Source organism: Notolepis coatsorum, assembly GCF_963971535.1.
Source record: "Notolepis coatsorum genome assembly, chromosome: 2".
In the NCBI taxonomy this organism is placed as follows: domain Eukaryota; kingdom Metazoa; phylum Chordata; class Actinopteri; order Aulopiformes; family Paralepididae; genus Notolepis; species Notolepis coatsorum.
In genome coordinates, this window is record NC_140166.1 from 33719409 (window position 1) to 33742413 (window position 23005).

The 23005-nt window shown below is 44.6% G+C and overlaps 1 protein-coding gene across 1 annotated transcript in view; it reads right to left on the reverse strand.

Moving 5' to 3' along the window:
* The window catches only part of col27a1b (collagen, type XXVII, alpha 1b), a 191350-nt gene that overhangs the window by 131443 nt on the left and 36902 nt on the right, over positions 1 to 23005 (reverse strand). Inside the window, exons 4-5 of the mRNA XM_084308104.1 lie at positions 21674 to 21727; positions 6775 to 6828 (exon numbers count right to left, since the gene is read on the reverse strand). Coding sequence (XP_084164230.1) covers positions 6775 to 6828; positions 21674 to 21727 — 108 coding nt within the window. The remainder of the gene's footprint in view (positions 1 to 6774; positions 6829 to 21673; positions 21728 to 23005) is intronic.

A 23005-nucleotide genomic window follows, 5' to 3' on the forward strand; every position in this document is an offset into this window, starting at 1 on the left:
GTGACTGCTTGACTTAAAGGGGAACTATCTTATAAATGGCCTTTTTGAGTGTTTAGCATTGTTTCCTAGCTATGTGAACTTATATTAATATGATCTATGTCTCAAAATTCTCATATTGGCGCATTCTTCTCTCACAATATTCACCCTCACTGAACTGAGTCGTTTGAAAATGTGCCTATATGTGATGTCATATAGTCACTGCTGCATGTTAATGTTCAGGCGAACACGGCCACACACAGTGGTTTAGGAGCCCAGGCTCAAAACAGCTCGAGATCTTGAGGTAGAAAAATGCTGTTTTTGAGGACTTGATTAGAAATACAAAACAATGAATAAAAAAAATATATATATTACAGAGGTGTTCCATAGACTCAGAGGAATTGTGTAAAAGTGCCCAAATAGTGAAAGAAATAGTAAAATAGTTCCCATTTAAAAAAAAAAAAAGAAAAAAAAATATTAATAATTTTTTTTTTTTTTTTTTTTATACATTTTTTTTGGCATCCCCTGTTATTTTACCCACGCGACGCCACTGATACCATGTGAATGAATAAACCACACCGCTTAAAGGCTAAAGATAGAAACCATGCCTCTTGACCACATTATTGTCGCCCCATAGCCAGATTCTGTCAACACAGACCAAAACAAAACAGGTAAACAAAGTGCAATACCAAGCAGGGCTCTTTTGCCAAGAGGTCGCTGTTTTGACAACATTACAGATTCTACCTTTAAGCTGTAGAAAATGCAATAGGAAATGGTAAAAAAATAACTAGCCTCCTCTAATAATTATTATGCATGTAGTAATATTAACACTATGATCGCCGCGGACGAGTTTTCACGTCATTCGGAGCCATGCTCATTCTGCCGAAGACGCCGTAACTCGTCTTTGATGTCAATATTTCAAAAATCTGTCATCGAAATCATATTTCCTTTCGGGAGCCCTGAGATGCACTGGTGAGCTCCACTCAACTGTCTAACGGTTCGAGAGCGCCATCTGGTGGCCGATCGGCAGATCGGCCAAGAGGGAGGGGCGCGCCAAACAGGAAGTGCCCATCCATATGTGCTCCGGGCACTCGCGATCGGTAGCCGGACTCCATCTCAACACACTGGATGATCAATCGCTCGCCCTAACTCAATAAACAACGTTATTTGGACGTATATAGTATTATACAACCTGGAAATGGTTCATCAGGATCAACATCCCATAATCGAAAACGGTCTACTCCGCGCTGATCGTCCAACGGCACGAGGAACATACGGTAAGATTCAGCGTTATTTTCTAACTTATTCCATATAAACTGCTATGATGAACATATGACCCACTCTGGATGAATCATCTAACGCTGCCCACGGAATTATAAACGATCCCCCGCCCATCCGGTCATCATCAGATCATACGTAGATCATTCTAGAAGTACGTCCAGTTGAAATTTTTCATCTTGCGCCGATCGCTACCAAACTGTATTTCATCATCAATATAATGCATTTAGGGCTATAAATCACGTTCTGAAGAAAGCTGCAGAAAACGATAAAAACATACTTATACTTTAGACCATATTTTAGTATGAATATGTGAATGAAAAAGTTTAACGTTGCTACACCCTGAACAATACATATAGGACATTGAATGGGCCATAATAATGGCAATGTAGCAATATAATTTAAAAAGTTATAGCCCTGCAAAGAAGGGGAACTTCTCCATAGACAAATAGAGCTGGCGAGGGATGGTAAATTATGAATTTAACCCATGGCGATTAAAGTGTTAAGTATGTACTTCATACTACAGTACATAGTTACATACTTACAAGTGCAACATACTACATACAACATACTTGGAGGACTTGCACAGCCAGGCGGAAGTGGCCGTAATACCAGAAGAAGCAAACAGTTCACTCACAGCTGTTTCCACTTGCTAGCTGTGCAATAAGGAGGGTAACCTTGCCAAAGCACACATAGTACAGTATATGATTCTGCAGTGGCTAGCATGAGAAATTTTCTGCTGACATGAAAGTGGGAATAACACAGGTAACGAAAGAATCCTGGGATTGAAACAATAACGTAGCAACCAGAGATGTATATAGTGTGCACTTCTGAAAAGCCCTGTTCCTCATGGCCAGACGCTATTTGAGTCAGACGACTCAAATGTTGTGAAGACATGTGAAGACAAAATGTACCGTTGTCATGTGTACGTCATCTCTTTGGTAGCAACAAAGAGATTAAAGCTAGAGTGTGCATTGCCTACCTACACCGTACAGCAACATCGCTCCCACCATAGAGATGCTGAGTGTGCACTACTGAAAAATCCTCTTCCTCCTGGCCCGATGCCATGTGAGTCAGATGATCTTCTTCTACAACATGTGTAGGCGCTGTTGAGATCAGAGGCTCTGTGTAGGATTGTTAGTAACTGTCTAACTGTACATATGGCTGTTTACTCTAGTAACTGTTTACCTGCATATATATAATTGTCTCCACCAGTGACTGTCTAGTTGCATATATATCTGTTCCCACTGGAGGGCGCTCTAGGCGGAGCCACCCAGGTACTCTACCTTATGGCGAGTATAAAAGCAAAGGTATCCACCCATTTAGTTCTCTCCCCCAATGTCTCTCAGTGAGAGAAGACTTGTGTTACTGCTGCTTATCATGTGAATAAAAGAAGTCACGCCAGTTCAGGCTCAAGATAGAAACCATGCCTCTTGACCACATTATTGTCACCCTATAGTTGAATTCTGTTAACAGGCGCGATCATGTGTATGCCCCCACCTGGAGGCTTGTTCTTTAATGAGGTTAGAGATCCCCATGAACACTTTGGCTGCCTTGTGTTAACACTTTGCATGCCACGCCCGAGATTTCTCAGATTTACCCCCCACGGGTTGAATGCCCACTCACGAGAATTCTCGTTTTTTTTTTTTTTTTTTTTTTTTGCGATCTGAAATCATATTTCATCAACCAAGTCTACCGTTGGAAATTCAGCTACCTCATGCGCTCAGATGTGAAAAAAGCGCCCCCTATCGTCTCCCAGGTGGTAATTCACCCTTTTGGATTGAACTCAATGAAAATGAATGAGAAAAAAAACCCTGCACTCCACATTTGACTTCTCACTCACGCAGCCGGCATCTACCAGCTTCATGCTGGACTCTCGGAGCCGCGGGGAATATGTGTTTTACTGTATACACGGTGAATCAATAAAAATATCAATTTTTTCGAATGGCGATCAGGAATTGGAATAATCCATTTGGATACCATCTGATCTCAGGTAAGGAATCTATGTTACAAGTCTAAGGATAATCAGACTCGTTTTCACGGATATATAAGCTCTTATGTGATTATGTGATATCGCTGTTTGACTATGCGTGCCGTCAGGAAATAGGAGAAGCGATTTTCAGCGCGCACCACGAGCGTGCATGCGTACACATATACTATCGATAATCTAGCGTTTATTTGAAAACGATTCATAAATAGGCCGAACAATGACAACGTTCTAGAATATTCCAGTAAAAGGCGATTATCATGGAAACCTCTTTTTTCTCCGTGAAAACGAGAGGTTTTCTAAATGCTATGAAACGGAAATGAACCAATAAAAAAACAATCTGATTCGACAATGTTGACTGGAAATAGGTCATTGATAATGCGACGGGCAGATTAGACACATAGCCATTATTTAAAACATAGATTAGGCAATATTAACGTTAACATTGAAGTGGCCTTGGGCATTCAAGGGACTAATAAGGAATTAAACTTGGGCAGTCAAAGTGTTAATAGGGAGTGCAAACTCTAGCTTTAATCCCTTTGGTTCCCACTGCTACAGCACCATTAGAGGCACATTCAGAACAACTCCACTTGTTCTCTACCCAGAATACAACACTGCTGCTTCCTCATTTGAGATTCAGTGGCGGTTGGAACACAGCATTTTCCACATTACTGCCACTTAGTGGAAAGAGTGATGGGAATCAGTAACCTCATTACAGAATGAATCAGAGCCTGTAGGTGGCAGTAGACACATGGGAACAGTCTGTTTCCTCTAGCCTGTAGGTGGCGGTAGACACATGGGAACAGTCTGTTTCCTCTAGCCTGTAGGTGGCGGTATACACATGGGAACAGTCTGTTTCCTCTAGCATGTAGGTGGTGGTATACACATGGTAACAGTCTGTTTCCTCTAGCCTGTAGGTGGCAGTATACACATGGGAACAGTCTGTTTCCCCTAGCCTGTAGGTGGCAGTAGACACATGGGAACAGTCTGTTTCCTCTAGCCTGTAGGTGGCAGTAGACACATGGGAACAGTCTGTTTCCTCTAGCCTGTAGGTGGCAGTAGACACATGGGAACAGTCTGTTTCCTCTAGCCTGTAGGTGGCGGTATACACATGGGAACAGTCTGTTTCCTCTAGCCTGTAGGTGGCAGTAGACACATGGGAACAGTCTGTTTCCTCTAGCCTGTAGGTGGTGGTATACACATGGGAACAGTCTGTTTCCTCTAGCCTGTAGGTGGCAGTAGACACATGGGAACAGTCTGTTTCCTCTAGCCTGTAGGTGGCGGTAGACACATGGGAACAGTCTGTTTCCTCTAGCCTGTAGGTGGCGGTATACACATGGGAACAGTCTGTTTCCTCTAGCCTGTAGGTGGCGGTATACACATGGGAACAGTCTGTTTCCCCTAGCCTGTAGGTGGCGGTATACACATGGGAACAGTCTGTTTCCTCTAGCCTGTAGGTGGCGGTAGACACATGGGAACAGTCTGTTTCCTCTAGCCTGTAGGTGGCGGTAGACACATGGGAACAGTCCGTTTCCTGCACATGTTGCAGAAGAAGATCCAAATGGTGCCAGGTCACGAGGAACCGCAGATAAGTGAAGTGTGTAAACCGTCCACTCCATACTAAACATGTTGGTCCTTTTAGTATTTATACGCATCTCTTTCACATACTGAAAGTTGCATACAAATATGTAGCTTGAACAATTTGGCAATAATAATTCTCCACCAGTGTTGTAGTACTCGAGTCCAGGACTCTGGCTGATTTTCAGGACTCGTGACTCGACTTGGATTTGAGCACTGATGACTCGGACTTGGACTCGAGCATTGACTGCCTTCGGAGTCGGAAGGTGCAGACGAGGACTCGGACATGTTAATTGATAAATAGTTATTTATTTTGTATTCTTTTACTAATAGGCCCTAATCATTTGACATAAGATATTGATGGTGAGTGCATTTGTTTGGCTATTGTGTCACAAAGTAAATTAACTTCCTTTTGAAATGGTGACTGCTGTGTCATTTTTGTTTAATGTAGACCTTTTTTTATGTGTACTCTTTGACTGCCAGAGTGGAGTGGACTCAACCTTGATGACTGGGACTCGGACTAGGGTAATGGGGACTCGACTCAGGGTCTTCTTTGGTGACTCGGACTCTAACACTGAGGACTCGAGACTCGACCTCAAGATCTAGTGACTCGACTACAACACTCCCACTCAGTGAACCCGCATGTTGATTTCCCCTGACCTATCGGCAGCAGGAGAGCAGAGTGGTCACTGATTCGCTCTAAAAGGTCTGAATGTAAACAAGGACACTGCTGATTGGACAAAACATGCATGTGCTGACAACCACTAAAAATCAGTAGGCCTACCTGTGAACAACCCCAAATCACAAGGCAAATCCCTGAGAAACTGCTTAAGTATAGTACAATTTCCTGCATTCCATTGGGCTTCTCTGTTACAGTGGGTGACATTATTGTCACAAGGAAAGGAAAAATTACCTACCTAGGTTCCATCCTAGAAGCAAATCTTTCATGTGACAAAATGGCAACCAATGTAATAAAAAAAAGTCAACCAACGAACAAGATTCTTGTACCGGATCTCCTCTCTGGTAAACAAGAATACTTTGAAGACTCTAACAGGACTAGGAGCACTCATTCAAGGGTACTACGACTATGCTTGCACCTCATGGTACCAAAGCACCTCAAAGGCCCTTAAAACAAGGCTACAAACATCACAAAACAATGAATGAATGAATGAATGAACGAACGAACGAACGAACGAACGAACGAACGAACGAACGAACAAACGAACGAATGAATGAATGAATGAATGAAAACTTTATTTAACAGATTGCAGAATGGGTACAATACAGTACGGCTCAATACACACAATTGTTAAGGGGATGCAGACCAGAGAAAGACGTTTGTCTTGTTTACATCAGGGTCCCCCATTTTGGTCAGACTACTGCTTGGCCTTACTCACAAAACCCACCTTACCCCTGCACATTTTGACAACCTAGGATGGCTTAGAGTAGACGACAGAGTACAGCAAATTGCAATGGGCCTGGTCTACAAGATACACTACACCAGAATTCCACGCCCACAACACCAGAGGGAGTTCTACAAATCATGTTCAACCCAGATTCGGCTCAAACAAGGGACTAAACACATTTCGCAATTATGCAACAATAATGTGGAACGCCCTACCCAAAACCATGAATGTGAATCCCTATCCTCCTTCAAAACCGCTCTCAAAGAGCACCTACGGGTGGCTGCAATTAGAAACTGGCCTCTGTAAATGTCCAAATCAATTATGAGTGGATTAGCCTACTTGAATAGAGGACTGCATTGTAAGTAACTTCATGTCAACGTTAGCCTACTTTCACTCTGTTTCTGCTTTCACCTCCCTGTCTGGGGAGGGGGGATTTTATGCAGCATTTTTCAGATGCATTATTTACAAACCATGTAAAGAGTTGCAATAAAGACTACAGCTGATCTTCAAAATTGCTTTTGTGGGGGGTAATTTGTAGATATACTGTACCTTCGTTCCAGGATGTCCAGAGCGACCGGGGTTCCCATGTGGACCGAGAGGACCCTTTAAATGAACAACAGACATGTTAAAAAATGCTAATTCATATGGGTTCAATTCTGAATCAAAAACAAAATAATGAGGGTTTAATAATCACATCAAGTTCAAATGACAGTATGAGTGACCTTAATGAGGCACTTCACCAAAAACACATGCCGATTTATTTTGTACATAATCTCACACACATCTAAAAACTCGAATCAGTTTTGTACACATTCATTTAGTGAGTTATTGAAAGTAAATGAGTTTGAAAATGGCCACCAGTGATGTCATTGGGGGCATTGAATCCTTGTGTTAATTACAGCGCCATGAAATGATGTAGTTGAAGAAATAGCAATACCTTGTCTTAAAGGGACCTTATCATTTAATCAAGGGGTAATTACCACAACACAAGGATTCAATGACATCACTGGTGGCCATATTAAAACTAATTTACTCTCAATGACTGTTACACTAACTTAATGTGTTTAGCACACATTCATTTAGTTTAGTCATTGAGAGTAAATTATTTAGAGTTTTGGGGTATTAGATATTGTTATAAGGGTCCCTTTTACATCAAAAGTCAAATCAAATTGTGGATATGGAAAATTGCTACACTCTACTCGGGCCAGTCAGTGTACCCTGTGTGATCGAGTCAACCTCAGTGTGGTGGATTTGTGGTTTATGTAGGCTGACTAGGCTCACTGTGAGGGCTATGTCAAACCTGAAACCTTTTGATTGAAGAGTCGAACATGACGGCAACATCTAGTGCTAGTGGCCAGACACATATTTTGTCTTTTCGGCCTTGTCTCTAGTATGGGACAGATCAGGGGTGTCCTCATCCAGATCTGTAGGTGTGAGTGAGGGCTGCAGGTGTTTTGGTCACTAGCAAATAATAGGGACTCTTTAAGTATTAACGAATAACCACTAAACTGCTAAGCAGACATTAAGGAGAAGGGGGAAATTAAACACCAAAAAACGACTTTTACAGGTGGAAGCCTCAAAGTGAGTATTTAAGAAAATAAGTCCAAAAAACACTCAATAAAGAGGTGAGTCCTAATAACAAGAGTTTATATACAAAACTGAAATAACAATAAACCTCCACTAACGGAGTTTATGTGCAGTAGTGGACAAAAGACGGTTCCAAAAGAAACACAAGAAAACTGTCATGAAAAGAAATTCTACCATCAAAGGCTCAGCTTCTATAAAACAAAGTGTAAAATAAAGCCAGTAGCCTAAAACAAGAATGGCTACAAAGAAAGGTAAAATGTTGATAGGCTGGAGATCAGCACTACACTTTAATATAACATGCCTGACCAGAAGGGTAGCCAACACAAAAGAAATGAGAAAGCAGCGAACCCTGCAATATTCAAACTTAAATAGACTCAGCTACCATTAGGCACAGCTGCACTGAATCAGGTGCAATCAAGCCCACACACCTGCCCTACCATGAGGCAATTAACCACAGAGGCCAGTGATTGACAGCTGTCCCTCACAGGAAGACGAAATAGTCAGCTGTCCCTCACAGAAAGACGAAATAAAGCAAAAACCATCACAGTAGGATAGGATAATGAAGGACCCTCATCACCCCAACAACAGTCTGTTCAAACTGCTGCGGTCAGGCAAGCGCTTCCACATTCATGCAGCAAAAACAGAGACAGACTCAGGTTCTTCCCCATCAGAACACTCATCACTGATCTATCCACACACAAGCACACATGAACATGAACACACACACACACACACACACACACACACACACACACACACACACACACACACACACACACACACACCCTCACTTAAGGCGCTCCCATAGTCCAGCAGACTGTACACAGAGCAGACTCCGCGGAGGTCCGCGCGGCTCTTTGAGCTTTGATCTCAGCGGACAGCAGACCCACAGGTGCAAAGCGCCTATTTTCTGACGCGCGGACATCCGCGCCGCTGACTTGGTGTCACACAAAACGCTGCTCGGCGTTTTGGTTGACATCGAACTGCATTTAATGTGACGCCGATCTGCATTTTACTCTGACCACTCGCTCCATGCCAAGAGAGATGTTTGAATGGCTTTTCTAAATGAAGTGTGTAAAATTGCCAGTTTTATTTCGAAATATTGGAAACGGAGATAACATAGAATGTTATCTCCGTTTCCAATATTTTTAAATAAAACTGGTGCTTTTATTTCATTCCTCAAGCCTATACGGTACATTGCATCTCGCTACCTGTTATTCAAGTGCGTAAAACTTTTTTTGTGGGAAATGTAGTAAAACTGGTGCGAGAAATGTAGGAAATAGACTGCGGACGTCCGCTGAGATCTGCTCGACTATGAAAGCTCAAAGAGCCGCGCGGATCACTCCATTCTGATTGACAAGCTAAAAGCAATTGGTTTTGATAGTCTATCAGTGAGCTGGAGGCAATCCTACCTTGAGGGGAGGGAACAGATGGTGGAGGTAAACGGTACCCTATCCCCCCCCCTCACAGTGAGCTGTGGTGTTCCACAAGGAAGCATACTAGGACCGCTACTGTTCCTAATTTATGCAAATGACATGTCGTCAGCTTGTGACTGCAACTTGTTCCTGTTTGCGGACGACTCAGCCCTGCTGGTCTCTGACAAGAACAAGTTACAGGTTGAAAAAACCCTCAGCTCGGAACTAGGCAAAATCTGCATATGGCTCGCGGATAACAAACTATCATTACACATGGTCAAAACAGAGTCCATTCTCTTCGGTTCAAATAACAAACTCAGCAAGACCGACGACTTCTCAGTTACAGTGGGTGACAATATTGTCACAAGGAAAGATGAAATGACCTACCTGGGTTCCATCCTAGAGGCTAATCTCTCCTGTGACAAAATGGCATCCAGTGTAATAAAAAAAGTCAACCAACGAACTCGATTCTTGTACCGGATCTCCTCTCTGGTAAACAAGAATACCCTGAAGACTCTGGCAGGAGCACTCATTCAAGGGTACTACGACTATGCTTGCACCTCATGGTACCAAAGCACCTCAAAGGCGCTAAAAACAAAATTACAAACATCTCAAAACAAACTGGTCAGACTACTGCTTGACCTTACTCCTAGAACCCACCTCACCCCTGCCCACTTTGACAACCTAGGATGTCTTAGAGTAGACGACAGAGTACAGCAACTTGCAATGGGCCTGGTCTACAAGATACACTACACGACCAAGGTACCCATGTACATGTCAAAATACTTCCCAAAGGTCAGTGAATACCACGATCACAACACCAGAGGGAGCGCCACAAATCATGTTAAACCCAGATTCGGCTCAAATAAGGGACTAAACACGTTTCGCAATTATGCCACATCAATGTGGAACGCCCTACCCAAAGCTGTAAAGGAATGTGGATCACTACCCACTTTCAAAACCACTCTCAAGGGACACCTACGGGAGACTGCAATTCAAAACTGGCCCCTGTAAATGTCCTAACCCAACCCCCTCCAATGTACAGTCATTTACCTAGTATGGTTTTGTCAATAGTCCAATGTACAATTTTGCTTGTTTGTACAGTGTCTCCCCCCCCCCCCCCCCCCCTCAATGTACAGTTTTGCTTGTTTATACAGTGTCCCCCCCCCCCCAACCACCTCCAATGTAAATTACCCAGTATGGTTGACAATATCCCAATGTACCCAACCCCCCCCACACAACCCCACCCAACCTCCTCCAATGTACAGTTTCTACGTCAAATGTATATACTCCCTTTTCTTGACTCCTTCTGTATCACAAACAGTACTGTATTTGCAAATCTGGTATGTCATAAATGTATAGATGTAGCAGTACTGAATATCTGTATGTCATGTATGTCATATATGTCCTGATGAATTGAAAATGGGGGACCCTGATGTAAACAAGACGAAAGTCTTTCTCTGGTCTGCATCCCCTTAACAATTGTGTGTATTGAGCTGTACTGTATTGTACCCATTCTGCAATCTGTTAATAAAGTTTTCAATCAATCAATCAATCAGACCTCCGCGGAGTCTGCTCTGTGTACAGTCTGCTCGACTATGGGAGCACCTTTACACTTTAACACACCCTACATACATAATACACTACAAAAAGGTCACTTTAAACAACTACTGTATATATTTGTGCATATTCTGAATCCACTATATAATGTATATTATTACGTTTAGTGCTGTATCTTATGAGTTTTTCTATCATGTCATTATTTGTATTTTTGCACAATCTAGGCGGGCATGGCCACTAGGGGTGGGGGGGGAAATCGATATGTAGTAGTATCGCAATACTTTGCGTGGCGATACTGTATCGATACAGGGACGCCAAGTATCGATATTTAATTATTCATAATATATATTTTTTTGTATAAGGAAGTTGCATTGTTCATTTCAATACCTGTAATAGTACAGTAGTCCACACACACATGTGCATTCAGTTAAGTTGGAATATGACTGTAATACAAGCAGTTCAGTTTGTCAGGTACATGCAACACAGATTACAGTGTTTACATGTCTGCTTGAGAAAATACCATGTTCTGCAATAAAAATTATTGAAGTGAGATGAACAGACTGAACTTTATTTTATTAGATAAAACATGTTGACAGTTTTACTTTGCAGTTGAAAAAAGGTAATAAATAAAATGTGATCAAAAGAAAATAAAAGTTAAAAATTAAAAAATTCGCAATACGTATCGCAATATATTTAGTATCGCGATACTATCGTATCGTGACGCAAGTATCACTATAGTATCGTATCGGAGGTCTCTGGCGATTCCCACCCCTAATGGCCACCTACATTTCACTACCTGTCTTGTGTATGTATGTGACAAATAAAACTCTTGAATCTTGAATCATCCCCCTCTGTGTTTGTGTATAGGTGCTCTGTGAGCCATATGCCTCCTGCCCGCCCGCCCGCCTGCCTTGCCTCTTTCCTGCCTGCCTGCCTGCCTACCTGCCTGCCTGCCCACCCGCCTACCCATCTGCCCGCCTGCCTACCCGTCTGCCTGCCTGCCTGCCTGCCGGTCTGGTCTGCCTGCCTGGCCTGCCTGCCCGCCCGCCCTGCCTGCCTGCCTGCCTGCCTGCCTGCCTGCCTGCCTGCCTGCCTGCCTGCCTGCCTGCCTGCCTGCCTGCCTGCCTGCCTGCCTGCCTGCCTGCCTGCCTGCCTGCCTGCCTGCCTGCCTGCCTGCCTGCCTGCCTGCCTGCCTGCCTGCCTGCCTGCCTGCCTGCCCGCCTGCCCGCCCGCCTGCCTGCCTGCCTGCCCGCCTGCCCGCCTGCCTGAGTTATGCCATGTGGATGTGATTTCCCTCATCCCGACACGTTTCCACCGGCTTCCAGGGGTCCCGAGAAGTGAGAGCCACTCATCCATCGCACCACATTACCTGTTCTTTTTGTGCCACAAACTGTAGGTATCTGTAATATATTGCATGTAATCCACTGAAGCTACTGTAGTCGTGCCAAATGTTTTATCAAAGGACCAGCACTGGAGTGGGGTTTGGGGGGTCAGATATATATGCCTGGAGACATGAAAGAGACGGTCAATTATTTTGGATGAGCGGTCCATAAATCTAACCTTTGCTACAAAGTACGACTGTTTTGAAAACGTCCAAGCCTCAGCCTCCTGAGGTATCCACAGAGGGGCCTTCGGCTGAAGCACATCTCGTCTGGAGAGAGGGCCAAAAGGCTGAGTATGGAAAATCTTCACCAGGACAATTTAAAGCATTAAAATGTTTTCAGATAGCCCAAACAGGAAGCTATCAACAACCCATCTCTCAGCCTTCCAGGCTTTCCATTGGTAACGAGGAGAAACCTTCTCCTCTCCAAACCCACAGGCCTGGAGGCAGTGGTGTTGCCAGACTGTTTTAAGGGGGGGCTCAACACCCCCTTTAAATTCCTTTATCCCTGAAAACATTTCCCCCAAAAAAACATCTTAGCCCCGTTAGCTAACTTTTCCAGGCTTTTGTATGAATTCCTGCCATTAGCGTGATATCATATGAAACTAGACAACCGAAGAATCCATAGGTACCAAGCCCGCCAAGGGGGGGGGGGGGGGAGCTAAACAATGTTCCAAATTAGGGAATAAATCACAGGGCTATTTTCAAAGAGGTCCCTTGACCTCTCACCTCGAGATATCAACAATGGATACTCAATGTGTGCTCATCCCCATGCAGTGTTGGGGCAAAGCCATGCCGTTTTTTTTTGCATGTAGTACTAATGTTGTTTTATTTTTGCCCGATTTATAAAATTGTGTACTTGCATATTTCTGCATACTGTGGCCCCTGAACAGTCTGGGAATGTAAGACATTAGAGGCCTGGATGTTAAACTGAGACTCATGTGGATCCGATGAGCCTGACTGTGTTCATGTGTGATGATGTTAAGTCTCCATAGTAGCCATGTCACTGTAGTGAAACCGTTTTAATTTGTTTTTACTTGACCTCACTGTATAAAATGACCTATTGTGACCTCGAGGATAATCACAGCCTAATAACATTTTGCAACCACAAACTAAAGACCAGTGCCATTCAGAGGGATCTTGCTGGCATGCTTACTTAGGTCTATTGAAAATAAGGGGAGTGAACCATTTCCAAAACAGAAGTGCTCACCGAAAAATGCAATTCTTGCAGAAATGTCTGAATGTCAAGAGGCACAACAACATGCCTTTTTCTATCTTGCTCTTCAAGGTCTTTGTTTCTTCATAGGATATTTTGCAGGGATTTTCTTGTCCTTGTTTATCAATTCTCGAGTGGTCAAAAAAAGATCTTGCACCAAATCTAATGGTATTAATCCAGAACTTGCTGCAACAATGTATGAGACAGACATAATGTGCCAAGCCTCTATACAGTCAGAATATTTATAATTTGAATAGACAAATTCAAAACATGTTTATTGCATGTAAAAAATGATATAGCATAATAAAATATTGACAGACAGTGTTGAGCTGCATCTCGTGTCTGCTGTCTGCTGCCGACTGCACCATGGAACCACCTTAACGTCTCGGGGCTTAAGTGTGTAATGACCCTTAAGATTTGTGGAGCCAATACCCCTTATGAGTATTGTTTTAAATCATTTTAGCCAAAAAATTATAATTCTCACAGTCCTAGTACTTTTCCCACTCTCTGAATATAGTTGTCCATGTTCACAAAATAACAATAAGAAGAAGAAGAATAGCCTAATTAGAAAAATCGTATTGAAAATATGTCTCAATTCCCAAAACTCATGGGAGGCTGTACAGTGTGGTAGTGAAAGGTTAACCTTCTGTAGTATGGTAGTGGAATTTATTTATATAATTTCCCCCAGACCCCCTCTACAGGGAGCTGAGCGCCCCTAAAGTTCAAACTCTGGCGACGCCCCCATCTAGGAGGAGAGACTGAAGAAGACCGGATTACTTTGAATGGAAGAGACGGACGTGGCCAAGAAGTGTAAAGTGTGTGGCTGGGTAATCCCGCCTGTCTCTGTTACTCATCTGCGCAGACTGTGGAAAGCGGGCCTGCTGGGCCAGGCAGCGTACGTAGAACAGGCTGATGCTCACTGCTGGACACATGGAGACACTTACCAGAAGCTCATCTACAGATTTCCTCCTCTTCTATTCAAACATTCAGAGCATCGTCTTGCATTTGCATTAGCTGGATATTAAAACACATGGAAGTCATTACCGCCACAGATAGGAAGTGAGAGGAGGAAGACGAGATGGAAGGAGAGAGAGAGAGAGAAAGTGAGACAGAGAAAGAAAGTGAAAGAGAAAGAAATAGAGAGACAGAGGGAGAGAGAGACAGAGAGAAAGTGAACAGAGACAGAGGGAAAGGGGGAGAGAGACAGAGACAGAGAGAGAGAGGGGTACACATTGCATTCTAGCAGTGCTTAAGGGAAAGTAGCCTGGTTGCAAAATGATGAAGAGGTAGGTGGAGACAGTGAGGCAGAGTTTGGAGAACGAGTTTAATGAGAAGCTTATCTTTTTATCTGTGTGCGGGGGCGAGAAGGAGAGCCAGGATCCTCTCTCCTCTCAACAGCTGAAAAGAGACCCTTAACCTTTCTGACATCCATCTGAAGGTATACCTAGGCCCGACACACACACACACACACACACACACACACATTTCCCCTTAAAATAAGAGAAAGAAATCTGCCCAAAAGATTGAGATTATATAAATTGTTTCAATACAACTCAACATGTTTCCAAAGGATTTTCTCCAAACAAGTGACAAGGTGAAATGAGGCAGATCACACCACTTGTTTCAAGATACTGTGAGTAGTTTTGAGAGAATTCTTGAAAACAAGTTTAAATGAATGGTATCATCTCATCTGATTCACAGATCATTTCAGTGAAATGAGACTTAAACCAGGATTACATTACTTGTTAAGGTGGAGTGCACACACACACACACACACACACACACACACACACACACACACACACACACACACACACACACACACACACACACACACACACACACACACACACACACACACAGTGGTGGGAAAGTAACTAAGTATTTGTACTCAAGTACTGTACAATTTCGAGCTACTTGTACTTTGAGTATTTCAATTTTAGGGAACTTAATACTTTTACTCCACTACATTTCAAAGGAAATAGTGTACTTTTTACGCCACTACATTTATCAGTTTAGTTACTTTGGGGGGAAAAAAGATTTTGCTTAGAAAACATGGCAAAAATATATGAAGATTGTGTACTTTCAAATCTGAAGCCTGTCAACTTCAAGATGATGTGATCAGAGCAGATTAACTGGGCCACATACCACTTTAACATCACCTTTAATCAGAGCAGCATAACTGGACCATGTATAACATTAACCTTTAGACGTCAGTGGATGGAGGTTTGAACGCTCCCAAGCATTGGAATACACAAACGTCATGTAGAATGCACACTTTTACTTTAGATACTCAAGCACATCCAATTGCAAATAATTTTACTTAAGTAGAATTTGAATGGAGGACTTTTACCATACTCATTTATCTGGGTATTTCTACTTTTACTTAAATAAAAGGAACTGTGTACTTCGTCCACCACTGCACACACCTGACACACTGTAGTCTGTTGGACGCAGGGCAGCTGGGGAGGCGGTGGAACTGGTGACCAGCTTTACGATGTGGGCCAGCGGTTTTTACTGGGGTGACACGTGGAGTGCTACCGTCTTTACAGGCCATTAACCCAGAACAGACACTCTGACACCCAGAGGGGCCACACACACCAGAGAACAGACACTCTGACACCCAGAGGGGCCACACACACCAGAGAACAGACATGCTGACACCCAGAGGGGCCACACACACCAGAGAACAGACATGCTGACACCCAGAGGGGCCACACACACCAGAGAACAGACATGCTGACACCCAGAGGGGCCACACACACCAGAGAACAGACACCCAGAGGGGCCACAGACACACCAGAGAACAGACATGCTGACACCCAGAGGGGCCACACACACCAGAGAACAGACACCCAGAGGGGCCACACACACCAGAGAACAGACACCCAGATGGGCCACCAGAGAACAGACACCCAGAGGGGCCACACACACCAGAGAACAGACACCCAGAGGGGCCACACACACACCAGAGAACAGACACCCAGAGGGGCCACACACACACCAGAGAACAGACACCCAGAGGGGCCACACACACCAGAGAACAGACACCCAGAGGGGCCACACACACACCAGAGAACAGACACCCAGAGGGGCCACACACACACCAGAGAACAGACACCCAGAGGGGCCACACACACCAGAGAACAGACACCCAGAGGGGCCACACACACACCAGAGAACAGACACCCAGAGGGGCCACACACACCAGAGAACAGACACCCAGAGGGGCCACACACACCAGAGAACAGACACCCAGAGGGGCCACACACACCAGAGAACAGACACCCAGAGGGGCCACACACACCAGAGAACAGACACCCAGAGGGGCCACACACACCAGAGAACAGACACCCAGAGGGGCCACACACACACCAGAGAACAGACACCCAGAGGGGCCACAGACACCAGAGAACAGACATGCTGACACCCAGAGGGGCCACAGACACCAGAGAACAGACATGCAGACACCCAGAGGGGCCACAGACACCAGAGAACAGACATGCTGACACCCAGAGGGGCCACAGACACCAGAGAACAGACATGCTGACACCCAGAGGGGCCACACACACCAGAGAACAGACATGCTGACACCCAGAGGGGCCACACACACCAGAGAACAGACATGCTGACACCCAGAGGGGCCACACACACCAGAGAACAGACATGCTGACACCCAGAGGGGCCACACACACCAGAGAACAGACATGCTGACACCCAGAGGGGCCACAGACACACCAGAGAACAGACACCCAGAGGGGCCACACACAGCAGAGAACAGACACCCAGAGGGGCCACACACACCAGAGAACAGACATTACGTGTGGAACTACAATTATTATTCTGTACACCACTCAGCAAATGTAAAGAATTAGCTCTCGTGGTCTCTGTCAGAAGAGGACTGGATCTATGCATAATGTGTATGTAGCATATGGTGAGACTGTGGAATCCCAGAGACCACTCCTTCATAATATGCATATATGTGCAATTTGTCTCCATAGCAAATGGATATGTACAGTATCACAACACAAGTTAATTTAGTACCGCACCAGTGCAAGCTCTCTCTGCGTCAGCCAATCAGCGGAAATACCGCATCCCCCATGACTCCTTATTTATTTCACGATGCAGTGTCTGCAACCATTCTTTTAGCAAGTATGCAAATGTATTCTCTCCCACACAAACCCTACTTAGAGACAGGCTGCACACTGGCCGGTTGATTTCCCCACACAAAGCCTTCTTTGATCCACCTCCAGACCTCCCCAACGCTCCACTGGACTCATGGAGGGGCTGAGAGATGTTAGCATGGAGGGGAATTGGAAGGCATATCAACATTTGAATGTTCTATAAAAGAAACATTTGGTTAACCGAACTACTAAAAAGAAAGCATGTAGCCTGACGGGCTTCTGTGATCCTTGCCTTCACTAAACAAATAATCGTAAATCAAATCAAATCAAATCAAATGTATTTGTAGAGCTCGAGATCACATGGAATAGCCCCCATGGGCTTTACACGTCTTCTTGTACAAGTCAAGCGGAAACATCACAAAAGATCAAAAACCACCATCATATCCTAATATGCCACACTCCCAGATTTTCCCCAATGAAGATAAGGAACGACTCACTAAAAACCTAGCAATGGGGGAGCACCACAGGCGGCGTGAAGGAGAGATCATTTAGACTGTTTTCCATTCATGCTAGCGGTGGTTGATGCAGAGAGTCCAGAGACTCAGTCAGACATGACATCTCTCTGTCAGGGAGAGTAACAGTAGCATTAGCAAGCTAGCACATGTGCACACGACACTGCCAGACTAGAACGTCTATGATAAGGTTAAGCTGTGATGATGAATGACCTGTCTAGGCACAATGCTTTCTTTTCCTGCAATGGCAACAGTTGCTAGATTTCACCTTGGCTTAAATCTTAGTGTGACTCAGTTACATTCGAAGGTATTTTGTTGTTTGGTTTATTTGACTAAATTAAAATACAGTAGTAAAAAGGTTACTGTCTTTTTAGATGTGAAGCACCTCTACGGCCTGCAATGTCACTCACTCACCCACTCATTTATTCAGTAACTCACGCCTACCCCTAGTGGTCGCTCATAGGCATGGCATGTAAGACCAGTTCACTCTATGACGCTGTTTGGCCTCAAAGACACATCTTTATTTGTAAAAACACTTTTTGTAGACCCTCTGAGAACATTGTCTAAAAATCATACTTTTTTCTTTTCTTTTTTTTTTTTATCTTTTTCCCCCTCCATTTTCCTCAGATTTTCTCCCATCCCAATGTTAGTCGTTATGCCAATTCCCAATCCCCTTCCTGGTCGCTGCGCACTTACCCCCCACAGTCGGTCTGGGAGAGTGGAGGCTATCACGTGCTTCCTCAGACACACGTCCAGCCAATCAACTGCTTCTTTTCACCTGGCAGCGCGGATTCTCATTGAGAGGGCGTAGCGTGTGGAAGGATCACACTATCCCACTCAGGTCCTATCCGCGCTTAGCAGGCGCCCCGACCGAACTGTAGGAGTCGCTGTTTACAACGACCCGGACCCACCCTGCCAGCTTCTCCCACCCTCTAATACTGCCAATTGTATTAGTGTGAACGGCCAGCCAAGCTGGTGACAACCCCGGAGCTGTGAGCTGGATTCGAACAGGCGAATCTAGCCGCTCCGGGGTTTGGTGACGAACGCAATCTCCGTTACGCCACCTGACCGCCACGCCACCTGACCGCCCTAAAAATCATACTTCTAACATAAATTGTCATGTGTTTACCCGACAGTAAAGTTTACATGGTTCTCTATTTGAGAATTCATGACCATTGGGTCCATGGAATCCATTTGTGAGCCAATGTTTAACTTTATAAATATTAGAGGTGGACTAATGCCACTTTTTCCCTGCCAATACAAAGTATCAGAGCTCATACTAAGTACTGATCCGATCCATAGCTTTTTTACTGAATAGCGCAGACTTGGACCGTCAGTTTGGGATGGTCATTGGACAACTGAGATATGATCCATTTTACTCTATTAGAGAGAACTAACATGCTTCTATGTGTCAGAAATGCAACAAACATTCACACTTTGCTTTGGTTCCTGGCATGTTAGACATGTTTCTTGTTTCAGTATCAGGGACATTCTTCAATATAGTTATCCGATACCAGTGTATTGGTGCATCTCTAAAAAAGGTTATTTTCCTAATTCTTAAAAGGTTTTCTCTTTTGGAGATGCAGAAGTAAAAGGTTTATGCAGAAGTAAAGCCTGACCTCCAGATGCCTGGGGCCAGGAGGTATGTGTACTCAGAAGAGAAACGCTTCCACAGTGAAATACCGGTTTAATCCCCAACGTTCCCGCAGGCTATGCCAAGGCCAGAGTCCACCTGAGAGGATTTTGTTTACCATAATGTGGAACCATTTTTCTTCTTTCTGACCACATGAACTATCCAGGAAAATCCCTATTGCTTTCCCTCTCAAACAATCAGTAGGAAGAAACTCCCCATCACCTCCAGGTTCTTTACTCTAAATTGGAGTGACCTGCAGTTGGTTCTCAAAAGCTTGATGATGAATGAAGGCTATAGAGGTGGTGCAGGCCTGCAGGGAGCTGCTGAGCTCCAGACGGGGTCTTAAATGCCTTTAATAAGACGGGGACAATGCCCTCTTTCTTTCTTGTGTAAAGAGATTGGGTTCCCACAGCTCCCCCCCCCCCCCCCCTGAGGCCCGACCACAGGGCAGAGTCTCACAGGCTACGGGGCAGGTAGCTCGAACACACACACTCCTCCTCAGGAGCTGGAGAACTCCTCATGGGATCTCACAAGCAAAATGTCTATCTCCCGAATTCATTGAAGTTCTCTTTCTGGTGGCCTTAGTGGCGGATTTATAGCAGTTTAGGACTTGGTCTAATACTACATCTATGAGTCGAACGCTTCACTAACTCTCACCAAACACAGATTTCAAGACAACGTGAGTTTGGGGAGCCTTTCAGTTCAGGGAGCAGCAGCTACAAACAAAGACATCACTATAGCAGGGGTTAGAGGGAGGTCAAGCTAAACAACCCCCACTAGAGAGGCATAACATCAACTAGCCTTTCCTCTCTCATTAAGACTTAAAATAACTTAGAATAACACCTGTACTGCACTCGCTTTGGTTGTGTCAGAAACTCCCTCTCGCAGAATGTGGTCGAGACCCAACAGGGTTGACTTGGCAACAGAGGAGGATTCAGTATAGAACACTGACACACTGGAAGCATTCAGTGCAAGTCTCCTTCAAGTACTAGTCCCGTTCATGTATCGCTTATAACTTCCTTTTCTAGGAACAAATAAGTAGTTTCGAAAATGTACACTGATGTTTTCTTTTTGTTTGTTTAATTTTTCACACATGCCCATTGAATAACCACCCCTGTGTGTTCAATTATCATCACATTCAACTCTGATTTGTAGCTTATGGTTATTTGCTCTCCGGCTTTAGGAATGAACCTTGGCAGCACACAAACACAGCTTGATCCGACTCCGAGCCAAAGGAAACTGTACTCAGGGGTGATTAACGCTCTGTAACCCAGATATGTTACTGAGCACTTTATCGTGTTCAAAAGCACCATATCACGTCGGTGTTAATAGTGTCTTAATATATCGCCGTAGGAGTTCACAGCAGGACCAGACAGAAGACAGACACCAGAGATCTTAGTGTCCCAGACAGACGGATGGTTCAGGGAAGACAGGGCTAAGAGGCTGGTGGTGAGGCGTGTCTGTGGTTTATCTGAGTCAGTTGATCTCAGTCTGTGGTTGATCCGAGTCAGTTGATCTCAGTCTGTGGTTGATCCGAGTCAGTTGCTCTCAGTCTGTGGTTGATCTTAATACACTCTGTACCGATCACGAATACCACCAACCTGGTTGTGTGGCAATAAAGGAATCTTGTATCTTGTATCGGAGTCAGTTGATCTCAGTCTGTGGTTTATCGGAGTCAGTTGATCTCAGTCTGTGGTTGATCTGAGTCAGTTGATCTAAGTCAGTCGTTTCAAAGCTTTCGTCAAGGGACCCTCGTTTTCAATAAATACTTGTATGACCCAAAAATGTTGCAGATTATTATTATTCATTATTATGTGGGCTAACTGGACTAACTTGACCCTGCTTTTAGACCGCTAAACTACTTACAGTCTTCTATTCAACATGTCTATTTTTAATGGACTTAAGGAGGGCTTTGACTTCATAGGATACTAGACAATGAATTGGGGATCCCTTTTTAATCTTCCCACGACCCACACTTGTGAAAAACACCGCTCTTGAATGGAGTGCCGCAGAGACTTACCCGAGGGCCCCTCTTCCCCGGCTGCCCGGGCTTCCCAGGAGGCCCTTGAAGTCCCTGAAAGGAAAAGATTGAACATGTCAAGGAAGACCGACAGCATGGGAAATCAAGTCAAGACGAGACGAGACCGGCGGCCTTTTCTGTGACGTCCAGGGAGAACCGTGGTGAATACTGTTAGGTGCAAGTTTAGAATAAGAGTCGGAAATGTAGAAAGAAAAATGAGCACGTATATCTCCATGCATTGAAGGATTCACTGTTATGGAACCACAATAATTTCAGGTACAGCCTTCTGTAGCGGGCCTACTCTTCTGTGGACTCAGGCGAGGTTGGAGGCGCTGTGCCCCATTGTACGGCCCTCAGTCAGTGAGCGGCTGGCAGGCGTGAGAGCGTGTTGTTATAGGCCACGCTGGCAGCTCTGTCCCCCTGAAACCAATATTATTTCAGTCCAGAATCGACTACAGTGTGGGGACTGTAAGTCTGACTCATTGCACTGGCAGGGAGGCAAGCGCTGGATACAGCCACAGCTTGTTAATTGTTAATCAGTTGGTTCACTTTAAAACAATTTCATACACGATTTAGCAATGCTCTGAGAGGATAGATCTAATGACGCGGTCAGCCCGCACAAACTCCACTTTAACAGAAATGCTAGCATTAGTTCTTCATGGATCATGGAAGAGGAAAAGGAAAATGGGACTTAAATACCTCGGTAGTTCAGATCAATGTAATAATGTGGATGTACACATGTTTACATTTGGACTATGACAGAACCACGAACCATGTCTCCATCATAACTTATATTCATCAGGGGCGGCTACGTGGCGCTCGCAACGAATGCTGGAGACTAGGCTCGAACAGGACGCCTCCTGTTCGAGCCCCGCTCTCCACATTGCTTTCAGTTTAGCTGGTCGTCCACAGTAATACACATTGGCCGTATTACGGGGAGGGAAACTGAAGGGTGGGGATCGGGCGTTGTGGACAGCGACTCCTACAGGTCGGTTGGTGCGCCTGCGCAGTAGAATCAAGAAGTGACGGGGGCGGGGCCCCTCCAAAGCCCAGACCCCCGACGCTGAAAGATCGAGCCGCGCAGGTGAAAAGATGCGACGGCTGTTACCTCGAGTATCGGAGGGGACTCGTGCTATGTATGACTTAGTCCACATTGCAGCCGGCTTGTGGGAGGCAAGAAACAACGTTCGAAGACAGGGGAGGGTTGAATTGGGCGATATGAAAATTGGGATGGGAGAAAAAATTGAAAATGGGAGAAAAAGTGGATAAAAAAAAAACGTATATTCATCAGTAATACAGTAAAAACAGTAATACACATTGGCCGTATTACGG